This window comes from Stenella coeruleoalba (assembly GCF_951394435.1).
Source record: "Stenella coeruleoalba genome assembly, chromosome: 21".
Taxonomy (NCBI): Eukaryota; Metazoa; Chordata; class Mammalia; order Artiodactyla; family Delphinidae; genus Stenella; species Stenella coeruleoalba.
In genome coordinates, this window is record NC_137167.1 from 3,241,526 (window position 1) to 3,264,592 (window position 23,067).

The window sequence follows — 23,067 nt, forward strand, 5'->3', positions numbered from 1 at the left end:
AGCAAACTAATGAGCTAAACAAAGTTAAGTAATGAGTTAAGTCAACAGTGTTCTCAATAAAAGGAAGAACACTGATTTGCCCTTTGAGTCCATAATCCCGTCAGGGATTTAAGGCAGGGAATCCTTGATTTTCATCACAGTGTAGTCCAGCAAATCCTGTCCTAAAGCAGCAATAAAGCAGATTATGTTTTCCCAAAGGAACAAAGTTACAGTTACAAGTTGTGTGGTTTAAAATTGTGAAAGTTCCAGTATTTAATCTCTAAAGTACAGAATTTGGGGGCAGGAGAGGTCCTCAAAAGCATAACCTCCAGAGTCATAACCTCTTGCTATTGACAAGGAAACTAAAGCCCAGAGAGGACAAGTGACTCACCGAAGACCCCACAGTTCACACAGCTAGGTAATGGCTGGTCTAGAACCCAAGAGTCCTAGTGCCCTGGCTTCTGCTTTGCCATGTTGCCTCCCTTTAAAAATTCAGCAAAATATGCAGAAAAGTAATGACTATGTGGACCATACGAGGAGCCCCATTGTTCCATAATGTGAGCACATAAAAATACAATTCTATAGAACAAAATTTGGTATCTATTGAAAACAAATGCATTGACCACATTAAATATGATTTAAACACCTATAATATATGAATATGATTTCCTTTCTTTTCTTTTTTTTTTGAATTTCTTTTGAGGGTGATTTGAATGGGATAAATTTAAAAAAACAGTCCAGGCTATTTGAAAAAATTCTATCATTTCTGTTCACTATGGTTCTGTGCTTTGTTCTAAGAATAGAGCAGATCTGGATACTTTGTAGGAAAGGAAGCTGCACAAGACAGGATGGTAATTAAAGGAAGCATTTCCAGGAGGAGGAGTCAAGGGCACAGGGAAGGAGAGACAGGTATGAAGGAGAAGGGCTGGTTGGTGTGAACAGGATGGAGATCTGCCTGGAAGCAGGAAGGGCAGTTTGGAGACTTCAGCAAAGGTCCAGGAGACTGAAACAGCCAGGCGTGAAGAGCCCCACGAGAGTGGATGTGGTCCTCCTGCCATGTCTGACAACACACGTGGATCATTACCTTCAAGACACGCCTCACTTTTTTTTGGCCAATAAATTTGCAATTCTATTCCCAGCAGAATCATCTTTCTAGTCCCCACCCATGTCCAGCACCTACCAGGCTGCAAAGTCAAGATCATTCAGTCCTTAAAATAGACCTCACTCTTCTCATGGTGTGATCCCACTCTGGGTGATTTTTCAGTGTCCATTTGCCATCGACAATTGAACATGTCTATAGGGGTTGGGATTTAGAAAAAAGGTTTAGTATAAGTGACTGGCTGATGTGTTTCCTTCTTCTTCTTCTTCTTATTTTTTTGTCCTCCAAATCCTACTGATATTTCAGAAGAAATGTGAAACTAAAATGAATCCGTAGGAGTACTGGAAAGTTGGCTGAGGTATCTTCATAGACTGGATCGGTGGGGATGGCTGAAATATGTAGGACAGATGAGATCCGATTTATGGAAAAACCTAACAGAGCAGTGGAATTTGTGGTCCCATGCAGGAGAGTTGGGACCACCAAAGAAATTATTTTTTTCTAGCAAACCCCACTATAACCCTAAGATTCTATATGGGGAGATGAGTGAAGGGCGGAGGACAAGCTGCTGTGGTTCTCCACCCTCACAGTGGCTTCTGCAGTCTGTCCCCACTGATGTGGTCATTCTGACACATGGAGAACTACAGTAGGCACCAGATCAGAGAATTAGGGCAGTGCCCGAGATCACTTACAGCTACCGTGAAGGAAGGGGTGTCCCAAATGTAGAAGATGAACTACATGCACACCCTAGAGAAATGCTTGCTTGGACACTAGACAGTAAAGGAAACTGACTGAAGCTAGGTTTCCTGTAATTAGAAATGTTTTTCACTGTCAGGAGAGTAAACAATATCAAAACTCACCAAACATTTGAATAAAATGACCACAAAAAGCATCAAAAATCAGCAGAAGAATTAACCACTACAGAAAAATTGTTATTGCAGATAGTAGAAGAAGTCTTTTTTTTTTTAAGACTTTTTTTTTTTTGGCTGTGTTGGGTCTTCATTGCTGCATGCAGGCTTTCTCTAGTTGCGGTGATAGGGGCTACTCTTCGTTGCAGTGTGCGGTCTCCTCATTGCGCTGGCTTCTCTTGTTGCAGAGCATGGGCTTTAGGTGCACGGGCTTCAGTAGTTGCAGCACTCGGGCTCAGTAGTTGTGGCTCATGGGCTCAGTAGTTGTGGCGCATGGGCTTAGTTGCTCTGCGGCATGTGGGATCTTCCTGGACCAGGGCTTGAACCTGTGTCAGCTGCATTGGCAGGTGGACTCTTAGCCACTGTGCCACCAGAGAAGTCCTTAGAAGAAGACTTTAAAGTAACTATTCCCCTAATATATATTCCAGAGGGTATGACATCCAAAAAGAAGAATTAGAGTTGTTGGAAATCAAATACATGATTTATCCACAGACAAACCAATCCCCCACCTGGGTAGGTGGGCTGAATAGAAGACTAAACAATAACTGAAAAGCAAATTAGTCCGCTGTAACATCAAACTGACAATGGAAAGAGTTAAAGAAATACGAAGTATGAGAGAAAAGTTAATAAGTTAATAAATATGGAAGACATCTAGGAATATTAAAACCCTTCTGTTAGGAATCAAAAAGAAAGGGGAGGGACTTCCCTGGTGGCGCAGTGGTTGAGAGTCTGCCTGACGATGCAGGGGACGCAGGTTCGTGCCCCGGTCCGGGAAGATCCCACATGCCGTGGAGCGGCTGGGCCCGTGAACCATGGCCGCTGAGTCTGCGCGTCCGGAGGCCACAACAGTGAGAGGCCCGTGTACCGCAAAAAAAAAAAAAAAAAAAAAAAAGAAAGAAAGAAAGGGGAGGAAGAATGGAAGGAAATAATGAAAGAGGACAAGAAAATTTGCATGAGTTGAAGAAAGACAGTCACCTCGTGCCAAGACAAGGAGAGAGAAGGTCTTACACTTAGACACATACAGCATACAGGTGACATTTCTAAAGTCCAAAGATGAAGAGAGAAGCTTAAGCTTAAGAAGTTTAAGGAAAAAACAGGAATCTGTAGCAATGAGAATAAGAATCATCCCTCACCATAGTTCTCTTCTATAATGGGGGCAATTGTAGAATAATGTCTTCAAAGTTCTGAGGGAAAATGATTTTGAACTCAGAATTCCAGGCCCAGCCAACCTATTCTGTGAGGGCAGAATGAACTACAATTGCAGAAATGCAGCGATTCAGAAAGTTTACCACACTCAAAACTTTCTAAAAGAATGGCTTAGAGATGGATTCCTCTGAAATAATGAAATGCATCAGCAAAAGAGAAAAACAGGATAAAAAAAATTGGAAAATTTAGGAATAAAAAAAACTGGTAGGGCTTCCCTGGCGACGCAGTGGCTGAGAGTCCGCCTGCCAATGCAGGGGACACGGCTTCGTGCCCCGGTCTGGGAAGATCCCACATGCCGCGGAGCGGCTGGGCCCGTGAGCCATGGCCGCTGAGCCTGCGCGTCCGGAGCCTGTGCCCCGCAACGGGAGAGGCCACAACAGTGAGAGGCCCACGTACCGCAAAAAAAAAAAAAAAAAACCCGGTAAACCAAGAAATGAATAAAACGATTAATTGTTTAGAATATGGTTGTGGACAAAATGTATTGTCAAGACATTATTCAGAAGAAAGAGACACATAATATAAAAATTAATAATCTGGAGCTAAATTCTGGATGATTTAGAGAAAATATAAAAGGTGATAAAGAAAGAGGGGAAGTGAAGGTGATTTACCATCCTGTTTTGTTTAGAGGATAGGGGACAGGTGTTAATTCTCAACACTGGTAAAAGAAGTTTGTATGTGTTTATTAATAAATTAGTAGAAAAGAGTGCATACCTTTCAAATCATTAGAGAAGAAGAAACAGACAAATTCAGTCAAGGCTGAAAAGGAGCAGAAAGAACAAGAAAACATTACACAGAAAACACAAACAAAATGGCATAAATAAGGCTAAACATATTGGTGGAAACAATTTATGTGAAAAGGTTAAATACTTAAATTGGGTTTTTAAAAGTCCCAGCTGCAAAGAGTTTATACGAAACATGTCTCGCACAAAATAATCCAGAGAAGGCTTGGATTTAGAACAGGGAAAGGAGAACAATTATTTCAAGCTAAAATCCAGGATTTGGCATCATCGAGAGAGAAGACTGTCAGCCTCTCCCCATGAGTCTCAGAGAGGGAGTCGGGCTGGGTGGGGGAATGAGGTGCTCCCAGAGGGCAGGGAGACACATGCAGACAGAATGGGAAGAGTCTTGGTGATGGTTTCTTTGGATCTGACACCAAAAGCAAAGGCAGTAAAAGCACAATAAACAAGTGGGGCTACATCAAACTAAGAAACGACTGCATAGCAAAGGAACACATCAGCATGAAAAGGTAACCTATAGAATGGGAGAAAATATCTGCAAACCATATATTCGCTAAGAGGTTTCTCTTCAAAATATGCAAGGAACTCAGACAACTCAGTAGCAAAAAACCAAGTAACTCAATTAAAAATGGGCAAAGGATCTGAATAGATATGTTTCCAAGGAAGACAATCAGGTGGCCAGCAGGTAGATGAAAAGGTGCCCAACACCAGGGGATGCAAATCAAAACCACAATGAGGTAGCACCTCACGCTTATTAGGATGGTTGTCATAGAAAAGACAAGTGATAACAAGTGCTGATGAAGGTGTGGAGGAAGGGACCCCTTGTGCACTGCTGGTGGGAATGGAAATTGGTGCAGCTACTATGGAAATCAGTATGGAGAGTCCTCAAGAAATGAAAACTAGAACTACCATACGATCCAGCAATGCCACTTCTGGAAACGAAATAATTCTCTTGATGAGATATCTGCATCCCTATGTTCACTGCAGCATTATTTATAATACCCAAGACATGGAAACAACTTAAGCGTCTGTCGATAGATAAATGGATAAAGAAAATGTGATATATATGCAATGGAATATAATTCAGCCATAATGAATTCAGCTGAATATAATTCAACCATTTGTTGACAGGACAGCAAATGTCCTGTCATTTGCGACAACACAGATGAACCCAGAGGACATGATGCTTAGTGAAGTAAGCCAGATACAGAAAGACAAATACTGCATGATCTCACTTATAAGTGGAATCTAAAAAAAAAGAAAAGAAAAAGAAGTTGAACTCATAGAAACAGAGAGTAGAGAAGTGGTTGCCAGGAGCTATAGGGGGCGGGGAAATAGGGAGAGGTTGGTAAAAGGGTATACATTTTGGGTTATAACACGAATAAGGTCAGAGGATCTCATGTAAAACGTGACTACAGTTGATAACACTGCTTTGTACAATTGAAATTTGCTAAGAGAGTGAACTTAAATGTTCTCAGAAAAAGAAGAAGAGAAGAATACGAAGAAGGAGAAGGAGGAAAAGAAAAAAAACAGAATGGAAAGCCTGGAGAGTGCAGCTGAAATGGATTAGATTAGATGAAGGGACATAAAAAAACATTATCAGAGCATGTTCAGAATTTCAGTTTTCTAGGAAAAGACCTGGGTCTGCCCACACCTCCTCCTGGAACTCTTCGTGGGCCACTGCCACAGTCCTAGTGTGTCTTGGCCACTGAAACAGTCCTAGTGTGTCTTGGCTGGTGACCTCAGGGCTGGACACACGATTCCTCCCTGAATGTCTGCAGAAGACAAGACAGGGGTCTGAGGGGGGTCTGCCTGATCTAAACCCAACTCACTGTCACGGCAACCAAGGTTCAACCTCCCTGAGGATGACACAAGACGCCGTCTACACTCGGGGCCTCCCGATAAGCACGTGCGCCTGGATGCTGTATACACATGGGGGCTGGATGTCAGTTCTAGGGTATAATTCTGTCTTTATGTGTGCGGTTTAGATTGCTCTGGAGACGTCTTCCTAATGGTAACTGTGTAGCCACATCTTCAAAGCAGGGGTGAAAATCAGCACTGAGCCGGTGACAGACGCGATCAGAAAGAGCCAGAGGAAGATCCGGTCGAGAACTTGAGCTGCGAACTTCCAGTCTTGCACCACCTGCAAAAGAGAAAAAGACGCCTCCCATTCAGGATGCGGGGCAGCTGCTCTGAATTCATTTCAAGGGACTTCAGAAAGAGTCCTATTCAGATTTACAGCCCTGCAGTTTTCCAAACGCACCTGACACATCCCCTGCAATATAGGCTTCCTGGGACCTCACTGACCGTGCCCAAGAAAACAGCCCATAATTCAAGTTCATGGGAAAACACTTTCATCACCGTTGAGGATGTAAAATTGAAAGAATGGAATCATTGATGCGTTTGTAAATGTTACTGATTGAAATGGGAAAAGCCTGATTTTTACCCAAATAAAAAGCCAGCATCACTCACTGTGATGCTTCCTGATATGACATAGGAAATAAATCACAAATTTATAAATTAAGAATTTTTGTGGTCACTTGACTCAGGCCCTCTTTTCCTCCAGTCCCCAGGTGGGTGGGTCTACAATGGACACTCCTGGAGGAGATGACAGGAACTGGTGAGGGAGAGAGGAGACCAAGTCCCTCTGGAGGAAGGGAGGCTGGGGAGACTGGGCAGTGGCCAGTGAGGGAAAGTTCAGAGCAGGACAAGCTGCAGGGTCGGCGGGGGTCGGGGGGAGCCTCAGAGATGGGGCCAGCAATCTTTCAAGGGAAAGTAAGTGTCCCATTTCCAGTACGTGGGGATTTGGTAAAGATGGAACCAAGCAGGACGCCTGCCGTTCTAGAAGGAACATAGAAGCTGACGCAGAACTTGAATGTATTTTGTGCACATAGAGGTTTAGAAATAAAACCTTGGGGAAAACCACGAAGAAGACAGATGAAAATGTTAAAAGTTTCAAACTTAAGTGGGGGATTATTAACAATGTGAATCATCTTAAATGTTTTGTATTTTCCAAATTCCCTATACTGATGATGTGTTACTTTTATAATTTTTAAAAAAGCTATTTAAATTTTTGTATTAGAATTTCTAAAAGGCACCAGGAACTATATTCAACATACTGTGATAAACCATAATGGAAAAGAATATGAAAAAGAATGTATATGTATGTATAACTGAGTCACTTTGCTGCACAGCAGAAACTAACACAACATTGTGAATCAACTATGCTTCAATCAAAATAAAATTAAAAAAAGAATTTCTAAAAGGTATAAAGAAAGAAACAAACAAAAAACCCTTAAGCATAGCTGTAATGTTTTTTCTATAGCAGCATTTTTTCTAGTGCTGTTTAAAAATTTTTTCAGTGGATGAAAAAAATGACAAATTGTTAAGAGAGGAGAGATACTAGGCAGTGTCTACATGAAAAGTAGAGGATATTTCTAAAAAACCCTATTCTTTCATAAGTTTGTTTATGAGATCGGGATCTTGGCACTAATTTTTACTGATTTTAGAGTAAAATAATTGAACCCTATAAACTGGTGTAAGTATTAACTCATTTTAAGCAACAGATCTGTTTTTGTGCTGAGTATTTAAATGTCAAATAATATTTTCCTTCCACGGGGGAAGGACCATGTAGAGGAGGGAGGGAAGATGGGGAGAAGAAAGATGAGGATTAACATTTATTTTTTTGTTTGTTTGCTTGTTTTTTTTTTTTGCGGTACGCGGGCCTCTCACTCTTGTGGCCCCTCCCGTTGTGGAGCACAGGCTCCGGACGCGCAGGCTCAGCGGCCATGGCTCACGGGCCCAGCCGCTCCACGGCATGTGAGATCTTCCCGGACCGGGGCACGAACCCGTGTCCCTTGCATTGGCAGGCGGACTCTCAACCACTGCGCCACCAGGGAAGCCCGAGGATTCACATTTATTGACTGCTTACATAATCATGAGACCACGTGCGCTGGGCACACAGTGCATGTTTTATACTTGATGTCACTAATTCCTCACAATAACCCTTCAAGGGAGGTTTCAGAAAACTGAAGTTCAGGTTAAGTAGCTTTTCTCAAGTCATAATGAACATGGGTAGCATCTGCATGCAGGACCATTTTGAGTCTGAAATCCACACCCTCGCCACATTTTAAAAAATAAATCTGTTTAAATCTGTGAACTAAATACTTGTTGTTACACCATGTTTTTGTATAAATTTAGAAATTGATTCTGTTTTCTTTTTTCCAAATATGCTGAATAGAGATATTCATCATCCCACTAAAAGTGAGAGATAAATGACCAGAGACCAGGACAACCAACTTAAAATGTGGAATTGAATTATTTTAGATAGAATTAAGTCTACTTATAAGAAATAGTGCTTAATCTATAGTTGCTCCTCTTTTGCTCATTCTGTTTTTGTGAACTTCTCCCTGAAAATCCACACTGAAGTCTCTATTTTGTGTCAGGGCTTGTTTTAAGTTTTACGTGCGTCAAGCAGAGAGCTAATAAGGTCACATGTTAAACAAGGACGCATTTGCTGTAAACAGACGTTAAAATCTCAGTCCTGGCTTGCGACGGTCCCCTCACCTGACTGATGAAATGCTCTTTCTTCACGTGGCTGGAAATGTATCTGATGGAATCCGCAGCCTTTTCCAGGAAAGCGACCAGAGCTTTTTCTCCATCGCTAATCTGCTTTTGTTTCCTTTTTTCGAGGACTGTACCTCCCACTGCTGGTTTACTCTCCTCTTTATCCGGGAAAGAGTAGCCATCCACGTGGTCCTTCATGCAAAGTAATTTAGGAAGTTTTTGCAGAAATAGCCACTTAACCCAGGGGGCCATGGGGTGGTAAGTGGAGGGAGATCTGTGGTGGACGTTGATGACAAACACGGTGACGATGATGGACAGGGTGACAAAGACCATGATGAACAGGAGGTACTCGCCAATGAGTGGGATGACCTTGGAGGAGGACGGGATGATTTCTTCAATCACCAGGAGAAACACTGTCAGGGAAACCAAGACGGACGTGGATAAGGAGAGCTTCTCCCCCTCGTCAGAAGGCAAGTAGAAGACAAGCACTGTCAGAAAGGACAGCCCCAGGCAGGGGATGATGAGGAAGAGGGTGTAGAACAGGGGCAGGCGGCGCAGCACGAAGGAGTAGGTGATGAACGGGTACTGGTACGCGCCGTCTCTCCGGCTCCCCGCCGTGCCCTTGGCGTTGAGGATCTCCCACTCTCCGTTGTCGAAGAAGTCTTTTCTGTCCACGTTCTCGTCTATCAGGACGAGGTCAACCATGGTCCCGTCGTAAGTCCAGGATCCGAACTTCATGGAGCAGTTCTGCCTGTCGAATGGGAAGAAGGTGACGTCCATGGTGCAGGAGCTTTTGTAACTGGCGGGAGGCATCCACACCACGGTCCCGTCAGATTTCACGATGGCCTTGGTCATGAGTGAGCCTTCGAACCGTCCGTCAGCGCTGTCGAAAAACGGTTCACCTGATGGTTAGTTGAACACATATTAACTTTTTTTTTGTTTTTCCCACCGTCGTACTATTTGTATTTTATGACTTTCCTACCACAGGGTCAAACAATATTTCCAAAAGGAATAATTTTCTCGTTAAAGTTGTACCTTTCTCTTAATTATTTTGGCACAATCAGGTTTTTCTATTTCTTTTTTTTTTTTCTTTTTAATTAGTTAATTTATTTATTTTTGCTGTGTTGGGCCTTCGTTTCTGTGTGAGGGCTTTCTCTAGTTGTGGCAAGCGGGGGCCACTCTTCATCGCGGTGTGAGGGCCTCTCACTATCGCAGTCTCTCTTGTTGCGGAGCGCAGGCTCCAGACGTGCAGGCTCAGTAGTTGTGGCTCACGGGCCCAGTTGCTCCGCGGCATGTGGGATCCTCCCAGACCAGGGCTCGAACCCGTATCCCCTGCATTAGCAGGCAGATTCTCAACCACTGCGCCACCAGGGAAGCCCAGGCTTTTCTATTTCTACTCCTAATCCGACCAGTGCACTTTTCTACTGTGATACTTACTTTTCAAAGAGAACTATGTCAGGAAGCCAGAGAGATTCTGACGGAACTTTAATTGAATGAATTCCACCATATTCATCTGGATTCCAGCGTAATTTGTGGTCTGTCCATTCCTGTGTGAAATTAATATACTGTAGTTTTGTTCTGAAAATTCAAGGTATTAGAGTTTGGAATCTTCAAGTTTATGTTAATTTACTAATCCAGTGTTTTATTTTAAAAAGGAAATTCATCCACTTTAGACCTTATGACCCTCTCCGTGACTCAGGGCAGGTCAAGATACAGTTTGAGCCAGCCTGGTCTTTGATGGTGCCCAGACTCTCACACCTGTCCAGTCTGGGATTTCCAAAATTGCCGTATCTACCTCACAATCTAGAGGCTCAGCAGCAAACACCACTGATTCATGACTTATTTTCTCCTAAGGAACAAAAGAAAAGCAAAGATAGCTCTAACTTAGTTTATTCTAGGAGAGTTGGTCCAGTGATATTGTAATCTCATGATAATTGTATTGAGAGAAATGATTTTGAATATCAATCAAGAGTCTTGGACAAAGATGCATGCAACATGCTAATATGAAACTTCCAGTATCTGCTGACTACTCTTGAGGACATTATAACTTTTATCCAATGATAAAATATTTCCCAAGAATCTCCTTTTAAGCTCTAATCTGAATTTATTTTGCGAGTACCAAATCCAGTTTTAAATTATATTCCTAATGTTGTTAGCCTCCAGATGCTTGCGTATTTTTCCTTGTAATAGAATGTAACCATTTAGCATGTTTTACAGGGGTTGGTGGATCCAGATTAACAAAACTGACGTTAATTGATTGAATTATGAAGGATGATGTATGGATGACCCAGCTACAGCAGAAGTGGACTTAAAAAGATTTAGGATCTAGAATCTTATGAAATCTGACCTGAAAATTAATTATCCCACTGTCTGTCATGTGGACAGTTGAGGAATGATATAGGAGAATATTAAATGACATTTCAGGAAGTTGGGAGGGTATGCCCAGTGTGAGGCTTCCTGGAGCCCAGTGGTGCCAACTGTCATTAAAAAATCAGGAGTCAGCAGATAGATGATTCACTAGATGGTAAAATATTGAAATATGCATGATGCCTGGAAAAGGACGGAACTATACACACCAGATGAGACATCGTCCCTCTTAGGCAATATTTGTGAGGCTTAATCCTTGAAAAACAAATTTTAAAAGATATGAGCCTTTAAAAGTCTATGCTCTAAAGGATTAAAAAAAAATTGCATGACTACTTATGGAAAACCATGCATGTGAAGACTGACAGTTTAAGAACCGAAACTAATAAAACGTTTATCATGCTTGCTTGGTACTCACAAGCTTCTCTCTTCCTTCCTCTTCCTCTGCCCATTTTGAAAAGCAAATATAATTTCCTTCCTATGAATTATTTGTCTCCTGCTAAGGAGATTTCTACTACTGGCAGCAAGCCTGAATCCCAGAAATGCTGAAGGGAACTCAGAGCAACATTTATGGTCTGTTTTCACTTTTACATTTTAAAATTTTCCTTACAATAAAAGTCACTCTACAGTTCTACAGGCAAACAGTTGGATAATCACTAATGCCATAAAGATACCAGAATAGATCTGCTGCCCCCAAATTTTCCTCGGGCTGCCCCTTTGTAATCAACCACTCCCATATCCCCAGTCCCTGGCAACCACTGCTCTATTTTCTGATCCTATAATTTTGCCTTTTCTAGAATGTCATATAATGGAATCATACTATAGGTAGCCATTCCATCCTGACTTCTTTTACTTATCAGAATACATTTTGGATTCTTCTAGGTTGTATTAGTAGTTTATTCATTTTTATATTAGTGAGAGGTATTCCACTGTATGAATATACCACAATTCTTTTTATCCATTCACCAGGAAAAATATCTGGATTCTTTTCAGTTTTTAATGATTATAAATAAAGCCACTATAAACATTTTGTAATTTTTTGGGTGAAAACCGTTCTTTTTTTTCTCTTGGGTAAATACCTAGGAGTGGATGGCTGGGTCATAGAGTAAGTGTACGTTTAACTTAATATGATACACGCCGGAGAGACTGAATCATTTTGCATTCCCACTAGCAATGCATGAGCATTCCAGCTGTTTGGCATCATCTCTAGTACTGGGTTTTGTCACATTTAAATGTTTAACTATATTATAATAGTTGTAAAGTAGTATCTCATTATGGTTTTTACTATGCATTTTCCTAATGACTAAATGATGTTGAGCATTTCTTCATGTGCTTACTTGCCATCCATACATTTTATTTGGTGACGTGGTTGCTAAATCTTTTGCACATTTTTTAAATGGGTTGTCTGTTTTCTTATTGCTGAGTTTTTAGTTCTTTATATATATGGAAAGTATATTTCTATATATAAAAATAGATCCCGAGCAGGGAGCGAGCTGCAGGCCCACAGGCAATGAGCCCCGGGGACAGACGTGCACTCGGGCAGACTGGCTGGAGCTGGGCTCTTACACTCTGGCTCCGTCTTTAAAAATCAGTGTTAAGCGAGCACAGTTAGGAGTCCAAACCCACAATTCCTCCGCTTGGAACCTAAAGATCTGGAACTCAAATTGCCTGCTTCTGGAATTCAGTCTTCTCTCTTCTGCAGGCACTGCCCGTCTTTACCTAAGCCCAGCTGTACAGCCAAGGAGGAAGCGGGGGAGCTCACATTCTGGGGGCACATCCCAGCAAACGCACACCAGCCACACAGACTGTGCTCATGAAGTGGGCCAAGCCCCAGAGGGAGAGACTGTTCAGTCAGAAAGATTTGTCTCGCTCACCGGACAGCAAGATGAACAGCTGTGGCCAGAGACAGCAGAGACAGTGCTTTAGGACGCTCACAATTTGGGGGGAATTAATTCATTCCACAAATATGCGAGGCTTATACCAGCACTGAGCAGGGCCGCCTTGCCCTCCTGGCCTGGGGCTGTCTCAGACAAGAACGAGTAAACTAACTGGCAAACCGTCACCACACCCTGTGGTTATTGCCATGAAGGGCGCGGTTTGGGTGTGAAGATGCAGGACAGTGAGTGGACAGGGAAGGAGGTTCGGATTTGACGACATCGCAGCTGAAGCAGAGGGTAGGAAGGGGCAGTGGGTGCTGTGGAGGGCAGGTCTGCTGTGGACGCTGTTGCAGGATGAACAGCAGACGTGAGTGGATGGATGAATGAGGGACACGTCTCAATCCTCGAGGAGGATATAAAGACAGCTCCAGTGGATTCAGGGTGTGCTCTTGACCAGTAAAGGAAAAGGGGCAGGTGGGACTCGCGGTCATTGCCGCTTACTTGGGGGTACCAGAGAGAGAGAGAGAAAGAGGGAGGCAGCACTGAATTAGAGTTCCACCCCTGCACTGTTCTTTTTTTTTTTTTTTTTTTTTTTGCGGTACGCGGGCCTCTCACTGTTGTGGCCTCTCCCGTTGCGGAGCACAGGCTCCAGACGCGCAGGCTCAGCGGCCATGGCTCATGGGCCCAGCCGCTCCGCGGCATGTGGGATCTTCCCGGACCGGGGCACGAACCCGTGTCCCCAGCATCGGCAGGCGGACTCCCAACCACTGAGTCACCAGGGGAGCCCCCTGCACTGTTCTTTACTAGCTGTGCTCCTCTGCGGGGTTAAGGGAGACATTCCTCACCATCTTGGGGTCCTTCTGATGCTAGACCTGGGGAGTCGGAGATGCTCTCCCCCTGGATGTGCCCATCAGAGCGGCTCACAGAATTCCCAGCAGGTTGTGGTCCACCATGATGCTGGCTGAGCCCCACAACCCAGGGCCACTGCCCGTCTTAGGGTCAGCTGGGTCAAGGTGAGGATTCAGAGCCCAAATCCCCGGTCCTGCTCTATAAGGAGCTGTGAGGCTTTCTGGTCACTTCCCTGCTCTCTCTGAAACCGTGGAGGCATTTGGAGATTGATCTCCTGTCTCCGCCTTCTTAAAGCAGTAGATTAGAAACAATATCCAGTGTTCATGGAGCATGTCCTGGCCAAGATTCCCAAAGCCCTGTACAAACATCAGCTCCACTTTGCAGCAGTCCCGGGCTTGAGAGCTTGTTATTATAGGAAACAGGGGAGTGCAGGGTAGGTCAGGGCCAAATACCAAAGTTAATCTCTGACTGAGAAAAAAAATGGAAACATACTCCCAGTCTAGCTCTCTTAATTCTGAAAAGTGCAACTTCAAATGCATATCACATATATTCCCTTAAAACTGTCGTTTCTTACATATATTACCTGAAATATCACCCATAAGTGTCGAGATATTACCAAATTTCATTTAAACCTAAATCATAAGACTTTTTAAAACTATGTCATGACTTCTTTATAATAAATAGATTCTTCTAATTATTCTTAATAATTAGAAAAAATATTATTATAATAATTAGTAATTCTTAATCCCAAGACCAAAAGATAGTAAGGAACAAATATTCCTTGCTGGTGATTGGCAACCTCTGGGACACCCTTGGGATCGTCAGTTATCTCAAAGTCAGGTGTGAAATTCCTAAAACTGAATTAGTGTTGATTCACTTTAAAGACAGCAACATGACATCTTATATGTCTCATATTCCCATAGTATCTATGAGTTGTTGAGGCCAAGAAATGGGCTTTGTCATTAAGGATGAGAAAGCCTCCAAAGGTGGCACCAGGAAATGACATGTATTGAGTCCCCACTACGTGCCAGACCATGTAGGAGTCACATTCATGCACACAATCCCGTTTAACCTCCCAGCGACACTGTGAGCTAGGCATCGTCTCTATTTGCTAGATGAAGAGACTGAGGGTCAGAGAGGGGAAGTGACCTGCTCAAGTTTATACAGCGAGACTTTGGATTCCTGACTCACTCTGCTTGAATCCACGTGAATCAGAAGACCACACGGGTCTCCTCTGCTAAGGTCAGAGTGAGGCTGTAGAAAAGGAAGGAAAATAAGATGGTGAGGGAGGTCTGAGGTAAACTCCTAGATGTACAAGTGCCATTACAGGTTGTGGAAGGCTTTGGGAACGTGGCCCGGACCTTACGGCAAGGCCGTCCTTTCCTTGGGTTTGTTATGAAATAAACCAGCTTCTTGGTTTTCTCCTGCAAGCCAGCTGCAGGGATTTATCCAATGAGGCCTTCATCATGTTTCTGAACTTTTTGTTGATCTAAAACAGGAATCAGCTGTTGGAGAAACAACACCAGTCTAAGGTGTTGGCCTGGGCAGAGATTAAGGAAGCTTTGTTTCCCCTGGGGTCATCATGGGGCTAGGATAGCAGCCGGCTCTCAGCGACAGTGAATCTTACTGGTTCATTGGAGTATGCCTCCAGCGGTGCAAGCCCAGTGCCCTCCACCATCCCTGGCACGTAGTGGGTGCTCAGGAAGTGCTAGTTGAGTGAATATACTTGACATCTGTCGTCAGAGTGATTATTCACACGATAACATCTAGGCAAAGGGCCAACCCTCCTGTCATTAAAGAAGGGATATTTTCATCTTTCATTCCTTTTTGGGTACCTACGGTGCAGTTTTCCTAACCTTGACAACGACGAAGCAGAATCTGAGCGGCTAGGGAAGTGAGTATTTCTCACGGAGTTTTAGTGAGTTAATAATCTATTTATGATTTATATGGTCTTGAATACTCTCTGGAAGTACAAAGGAGGAAGACAAATGAGTTTGCAAAATAAAATCAGTAACATAAAAATAGCTCCACGTAGAGGACTTTTTCAGGATGTCACTAAATTTGTGCTTGTAAAGGTCTGTGGTTGAGAGGATAGAAGAGAAATGTCTAGATATATCAGACGAGAATGAAGGAAATAGAAGACACAGCAGAGGAATTGGGTAAACAAACAAGCAAAAAAACCAAGCATCTCAGTTGCATATGCTATCAGGAGACATGCTTTTGGTCCAAGTAGGTAGAATTTTATTCTCTCTGTGGAAATGAACTAGGGAGCATTTTTCAGTGTCTGAGAGGGCAATCACAAAAGAGGAAGGTTTGGTCATTTTTGTCTTTATTTTGACTGAGGTAGACACGGATGATTGGAAAGAGTTTCCTGTAGCTTTGCTCTGGTGTGAGAGCTTTGGGAAGTCGTGTTATTGAGAAGCCTATTCAGGTGGGTCACAATTTCTCCACTTTTATGGCTTGTAGAACTTCTACTGATCCTGCAAGAGCCAGTTTAAATGTCTCCTCCCCTTGGAAGCCTTCCCTGATTTACTCCCTGTTTCATTGTCATTATTGTAATGACCCAGTTCCTTATGTATATACTTTCCTTATGGTGTTTATATTACAATAGTTATTTTTTACACAACTAACACCAGATCCTCTCCTTGAAGCAGGGCTGTTTTGTGCTCTGGACATCCAGGATCTAGCAGAGTACCTGGCCCTTAGCAGCCTCTCAGTAAACCCTGTGGAATGAATGGAAGGTGGAGCGAACCCTAGCCTCATTCTGTCCCACATGTCTTTCTAGACCAACTCCATGAGACATCCCAGAGGTTGAGGAATCGAAGCCTTAGAAGGCCAGGATTAGGAACCGGACTCTACAGGGACAGTCCTGAGAGGAGCGCCAGACGTCTCCCGTCAGCTCCCTCCAGTTTGAAGAAGAATATGGTTTCTTTATACAAGCCAGGCTGCACCTGATAGTGTGTAGCCCGAGGCAAGTCACTCCAGTCCTCCAATCCTCAGTCTTCTAATCTGCAAGGTGGGAATAATAACAGGCCTGTCTCAGGAGGCGGCTGTGAGAATTGAATGCATTCATTCCTGTGACACAAGCGGCAGAGTGACTGGGCACTTGGCAGGCGCTCAGTAAATCTCAGTATTGTTGTTGGCTACTCTGAAACTGACATCTGTGTAAAACACTAAAATGGTAGGGTTTTTTTTGTGTGTTTTTTTTTTTGCGGTACGCGGGCCTCTCACTGCTGTGGCCTCTCCCGTTGCGGAGCACAGGCTCCGGACGCGCAGGCTCAGCGGCCATGGCTCACGGGCCCAGCCGCTCCGCGGCATGTGGGATCTTCCCGGACCGGGGCACGACCCTGTGTCACCTGCATCGGCAGGCGGATTCTCAACCACTGCGCCACCAGGGAAGCCCAGTAGTTTTTTTTAAACATCAATTTTATCTTCTTTTTATCATCCCTTCTGTCCTTTCTGTTACCTTTTTTAGTTTTAAAAAGCTTTAAAAAAAGTATAAAAGTAACATTATGGTGGAGCTCCAAAGCCTCCTCTTCCATGCAGCCTTCCCTGCCTGCCACCCAGGCCATAGATTCTCCTTTCTTTTTTGTTGCCATATTGTTTGCGCCACAACATAGCCCTTATTGATTAATACCTATTGTGACGTTCCCGCTCCAAATCCAACCTGTGTGAGTGCAATAGTTTCCTAATACTCTCGGTGGTTTCTCCCATTTTGGATCCTCCTCTAATTTAGAAACAGGCCTTGATGTTTTGTGCAAAGCTGGATGTGCAGACAAGGCCCTAACTGGGGAAAGCTGGTTCCAGCCAGGTGAGGCAGTCTCTTCAGTCTCTGGTAACAGGGGTAATGATACCTGCTCTGCTAATTCAGAGAGGTTGAGAAATGTAAGTGGATAAGAGCCATGACAACCCATTGCAAATTAATGCAACGAAACCATGTTACTCTCGTTACTTCTATGACATGGGAACCAAAGTCCCCAGCTGGCTTTTCTAAGTGTCAGCTAGCAAGCCCCCACCTCCCCCTGGAGATTTCTCTTGCTCTGTTTTGGGTGTTGGGGGTTTTCAGGTGTTGGTTCTGTCTTGCCCTGGAGGCTCCCACCAGGCCACCGTGATTCTGGGGCATAGGTTTGCGAGAGGTCATTTCCAAAGTACAGCTAGAAACCAAGGAGCAGTGATTTCTTCCCTTCGTGTCTGACATTGTTCTCTTTGGCTGAAATGACTCCCTATTTCCAAAATCTCAAGAAAAGTGAGAAATCCTTACTATCTCAGAGGCCAAGGTCCTGGACCACTGTTTTAAGTGTAAGAGCTTAGCCTCAAGGGGCAGCTGGAGGAGGTGTGTGTGAATCAGTGAGAGTCTGTTCGTTTGTTTTATTTTTGCCAAATTCCCAAGCCTATTTACACTTTAACAGAAAAGTTTTTCTTCTCTTCCCTGAAAGCTCAAATACAGGACTTCTTACTGATTTTTATGAACTCAAAATACCTCCAAATTCTACTTTAGAAAGTGCAAAAGTAGGATAAGTTCTGAGGAATGAGATAGGTATATCAAAAAATACACTTATTTAAATTGTATTTTTATATCTACATTCCTAGCTTATTATTTTCTCCTGGACATTTTTATTTGCAAGTAAAAAACTATGCAGATCCATTTCATAACATGCTAACATACCTACCAAGAAAAGACTCAGAGAACTAGGAACTAGTAAAATTTATAATGATTATCCAACTCTGATCAAAGTTTTTGGGTAGGAGAAATTTGATGACACCAGATGAAGTCTAGGGAATGTCCTTACAGTCTCTTTTATCCATTGTTCCTTATAAACAAACCATTAGCAGAAAGACCTGAACAAGTCTACTAAACCTGAATAGATAACTAATTCATTTCAACATAAACAAGTGAAAACTATTATGTTTGTACATTAAAATTAAGTGAGATAATTAACATATCCCCACTGGGAAGATTTTAAATCTCTGGGAGATGAGGCAACATCCCGTAAAAAACCCAATAATTGCTAACAAAAATAAATAAGCAATTAAATCAACCTTCTCACCTCCTATCAAGGAAGTGCCAATATTTTCTCCTTTACACGACATATGCAAACTTGAATGGTAATTATTTCCTGGCAACTCCAGAAAGAGCAGGAAACAGGCTATGGCCAAGCTAGGAGCTGAAAACAATTCACATGCTTTTCTAGTCATATTAGGAAGACGGAGGTTCATCATTTTGACTTGGGCTTCACCTTGTTCTGAAGTTGGTGGTGAGTGGCCTCTGTCATTCCCTGTTTTCTCTTTCTAGGGAACAACATTAGGGGAAGGGTCATCCCAGGGAGGACCGGGGGGAAGAGGGAGAATTTAACATCCCTGATTTTCTTATCCAGTTGTGGTAGCTTAAATGAGGGTAAGTTGCACCCTGACACCTTTCCCCCCTTTCTGCAAGTAGCCCAGGGACCAGTGCCCTGGACTCAGTGTCAGAGTCACCCTCCTACCTGCCCACTCCAGAAGCAAGAAGACAGAGCAAGGTGTGCCTACGAGCTTCCAGACTGACCTCTGACTCGTGCAGAAGAGAATACAAAAGAATAAACCCTTCCCCAAACACTCCCAAATATCTCTCTGAAGAACTCAATATGCTCTTTAAAATAATTATTTTTCAACGGGAGCCTTTCTCAGTAGAAAAGAATGGAAACAATTGGGGGGGAGCTACAGTCCTTGGACTGACAGTTACCTGTTTGAGCCACACGTTTGTTGTCATCAGCTGATTCTTTTCATCCTAAGAGAATGAAAATTAAATTCAAATTAAGTGAAACTACAGCAAAGGAAACCATAAACAAGACCAAAAGGCAACCCTCAGAATGGGAGAAAATATTTGCAAATGAAGCAACTGACAAAGGATTAGTCTCCAAAATTTATAAGCAGCTCATGCAGCTCAATAACAAAAAAACAAACAACCCAATCCCAAAATGGGCAGAAGACCTAAATAGACATTTCTCCAAAGAAGTTATGCAGACTGCCAACAAACACATGAAAGAATGCTCAACATCATTAATCATTAGAGAAATGCAAATCAAAACTACAATGAGATATCAACTCACACCAGTCAGAATGGCCATCATCAAAAAATCTAGAAACAATAAATGCTGGAGAGGGTGTGGAGAAAAGGGAACCCTCTTGCACTGCTGGTGGGAATGTGAATTGTTACAGCCACTATGGAGAACAGTATGGAGGTTCCTTAAAAAACTACACATAGAACTACCATATGACCCAGCAATCCCACTACTGGGCATATACCCTGAGAAAACCATAATTCAAAAAGAGTCATGTAGCAAAATATTCATTGCAGCTCTATTTACAATAGCCAGGAGATGGAAGCAACCTAAGTGCCCATCATCGGACGTATGGATAAAGAAGATGTGGCACATATATACAATGGAATATTACTCAGCCATAAAAAGAAACGAAATTGAGCTGTTTGTAATGAGGTGGATAGACCTAGAGTCTGTCATACAGAGTGAAGTAAGTCAGAAAGAGAGAGACAAATACCGTATGCTAACACATATATATGGAATTTAAGAAAAAAAAAGTCATGAAGAACCTAGGGGTAAGACAGGAATAAAGACACAGACCTACTAGAGAATGGACTTGAGGATATGGGGAGGGGGAAGGGTAAGCTGTGACAAAGTGAGAGAGTGGCGTGGACGTATATACACTACCAAACGTAAGGTAGATAGCTAGTGGGAAGCAGCCGCATAGCACAGAGAGATCAGCTCGGTGCTTTGTGACCACCTGGAGGGATGGGATAGGGAGGGTGGGAGGGAGGGAGACGCAAGAGGGAAGAGATATGGGGATATATGTATGTATATGTATAACTGATTCACTTTGTTATAAAGCAGAAACTAAAAAAATTAAGTGAAACTGTGTGTTGGATTTTTCTTTTTGTCCGAGACTTCCTGAGTCTTACCTTTGAGGGGTCCAAAGTGAAAAGGATTCTCAACTGAAGAGCAGTTAAATGGCATTGAGACCCTAAAGCATTAGGCATATTTGACTTAAAATGAAAAATAATAATTAGAGCAAGTAGTAGTTCACTGTGGTGATATTTATATAAAATTGCCTAACCGAAGGCATGGTAAGGGTGTGAAGTAGAATGAAGTATTAGCTAAATGGGAGATGGGCTTTGCATGATTTTCTAGAAGGAATCCTGGGCGATGAGTCAGCTGGGGGGGGGGGATGCGTGTGTGCACTTGTAGTGGGGTGGAGATTTGGGCAATGGCGGAGGATTATTCTGTGACTTTGGGGACCACGGCAGAATGATTCTGCAGAATCGGGGTTGTTGAAGTTCATGGATTTCCCCAGGGACATCATGGCAGTAATGTGAGCCCGGCAGGAAAATTAGTAGAGAATGTTAAGGTGTGGTGTGTCAGGGAAAGGTATGGGGTCCTGAAGGGATCCGGGAGGGGATGGGGTCACCCAGGCACTCACTCTGGTGCTGTCACCATCTGCTGTCCCTCCCCACAAGCAGCCCTGCCAGCCCTGGCTCAGCCCCACCTCTGCAGCCCAGCCCCTCACCCTGATGCTCACCCTGGGGGCTCCAGCAGAACTGCCAAGGGTGATGCCCTCCTAGCAGGCACATCCCACCCCCCAGAGGAAAACGTCCCTCCTCCACGCCACCCACACCCCACCAACAGTGTTGCAATGAAAATGATGTTCTCATTCTTTCCGTGGGTCATTTCACTGGCTTCTTGGGGCAGGTTTTATTTTTAAAACTGAAATGGCAGACATGTGGAAAGAAAACAAAATCAAATTTTAGCCTCGAGAATGGGCGAAGGAATGCATGTTCTCTGCAGCTGAGGGCCGAAGATTACTCACCACATCTACCAGCTGAGATATTTTCAACCCAAAATATACTTTTATGGTGTCATTAGATTGTAATACAGGGCGAACCCATTTCTGGTAACCTTGGAATAAATGTCTGAGCAGCGCATCTTCTTCTTCGGCTATGGGCCTGAATCCTGCAGCAGCTGTAAGACATGAGGGGACCCGAATTAACCGGGGAGGCGGGACGGCTGGGCCCACATTCTCCAGCGGGACATCGTGTATTTCTAAACAGCCTGATTCAGCAGAGGCAGGGTTGAGACTACAAGGGTTCTCTCTAAACACTCTCCTTACCCACCCCAGCTCCCTCCCCAAACGCACCGCTCAAGGTAGACTCTCATTCTACTCCTTTAATGTTGTATCTGTATGAGGTGACGGATGGTCACTAAACTTATTGTGGTGAAATCCTTTCATGATGCATGTAAGTCAGATCATTATGCTGTGCCTCCTAAATTTCCACAGGGCTGTATGTCAATTACATCCCAATAAAACTGGAAGAAAAAAATAAAAGTAGAGTCTATACCCAGAGCTTTGCCTTCTTACAGGGCTTTCTCATCAAGAGGTCAACACCTCCTGATGGAGGTGGTCTCTGCTTGCTTGCACTGTCCATCACTGCACCTGGTCTGGCCCCTTCACATCCCTGATCACAATTTGTCATGCATTTGTCCCTGTGTGTCCTCCCCTTGGGTGCCACGATGGCAGGCACAGTATCTGTGCTATTTGGTGATGTTCAGCCAGCACCTAGCACGGTGTCCGGGCACAGCAGTAGCTCATTTGATGTCTACTTAATGAATGAACCAAAGAAGGGAGAGCCAGGACATCTTCCATACGTTCAGCAGACGTTCACAGAACACCTACCACATGCCCCGCCGGTTCCCTCCCTTCCTCCTGGGGAAGTCCTCCCTTACGAAGAGCCTCCCTGGCCAAGAACCAGGTTCTAACAACAACTCTTTTCCTCCCCAAGTGTACAAAAGCCTAAGAAACACCCTAATTTCAAGCTTTAACACTCAAGTTGAAGAAATGGTTTAGGAACGTGGTCTAGAGGTAAGTTTTGTTTCTTTTCAGTGCTATGCTATCCAATTTCAAACCAGGAAGCTCTTTGTTGTTTTAGATATGGCCCCTTTTTTCCTCTGTCCAGCACCCTCTGAAATCCTACAATGACTCATTCTGCACCATCCGCTTTCCCACAGAAAACCTCTTCTTCCCACTGAGAGACGCACGTGGCTGGCAAGGTCACATGCAAGACACACCCCCACGTTTACCCAGTGAAAACCCAGAGAGTCTTAGTGGGAAGAAAAGCAAAATCGCACACATGCTCCACGTGTGCATGAGACTTTCACTTTACTGGGGAGCCATGATTCAAAATGTAATTCAGAATGCTCCTTCTGGGGTGAGCAGGGCGCTGCGTGCCGTGGCTGCCTCCACCCTTTCTCTTCCGCTCTAGAAGGCTGGTGAAGATGAAGATGCTGAGGAGTGGTAGAGATGTAACCTTACGTCTGTGCTTATTTACTCAAAAGCCTAACGGTTCTCAGACTTCGATACTTCAACTACTCTTAGCCAGCAGAGAGGCATCAGGAAGCAGGTCAGCGGGTGGCAGCCAGGACAGCCCTCTGTACAGGCCC

General features: G+C 43.7%; 1 protein-coding gene across 1 annotated transcript; it reads right to left on the reverse strand.

Annotated features, from left to right (window-relative positions):
• Positions 1-5,934: 5,934 nt before the first annotated feature.
• On the reverse strand, positions 5,935-21,586 carry CHRNB3 (cholinergic receptor nicotinic beta 3 subunit; the record flags this gene model as incomplete). Its single annotated transcript, XM_079909267.1, has 5 exons — positions 21,440-21,586; positions 19,302-19,346; positions 9,930-10,039; positions 8,493-9,375; positions 5,935-6,069 (listed from the first exon to the last, which is right to left on the reverse strand). The coding sequence occupies exons 2-5, from the start codon at positions 19,326-19,328 to the stop codon at positions 5,935-5,937; spliced, it is 1,155 nt and encodes a 384-aa protein (XP_079765393.1). The 5' UTR covers positions 19,329-19,346; positions 21,440-21,586.
• Between the last annotated feature and the right edge of the window lie 1,481 nt (positions 21,587-23,067).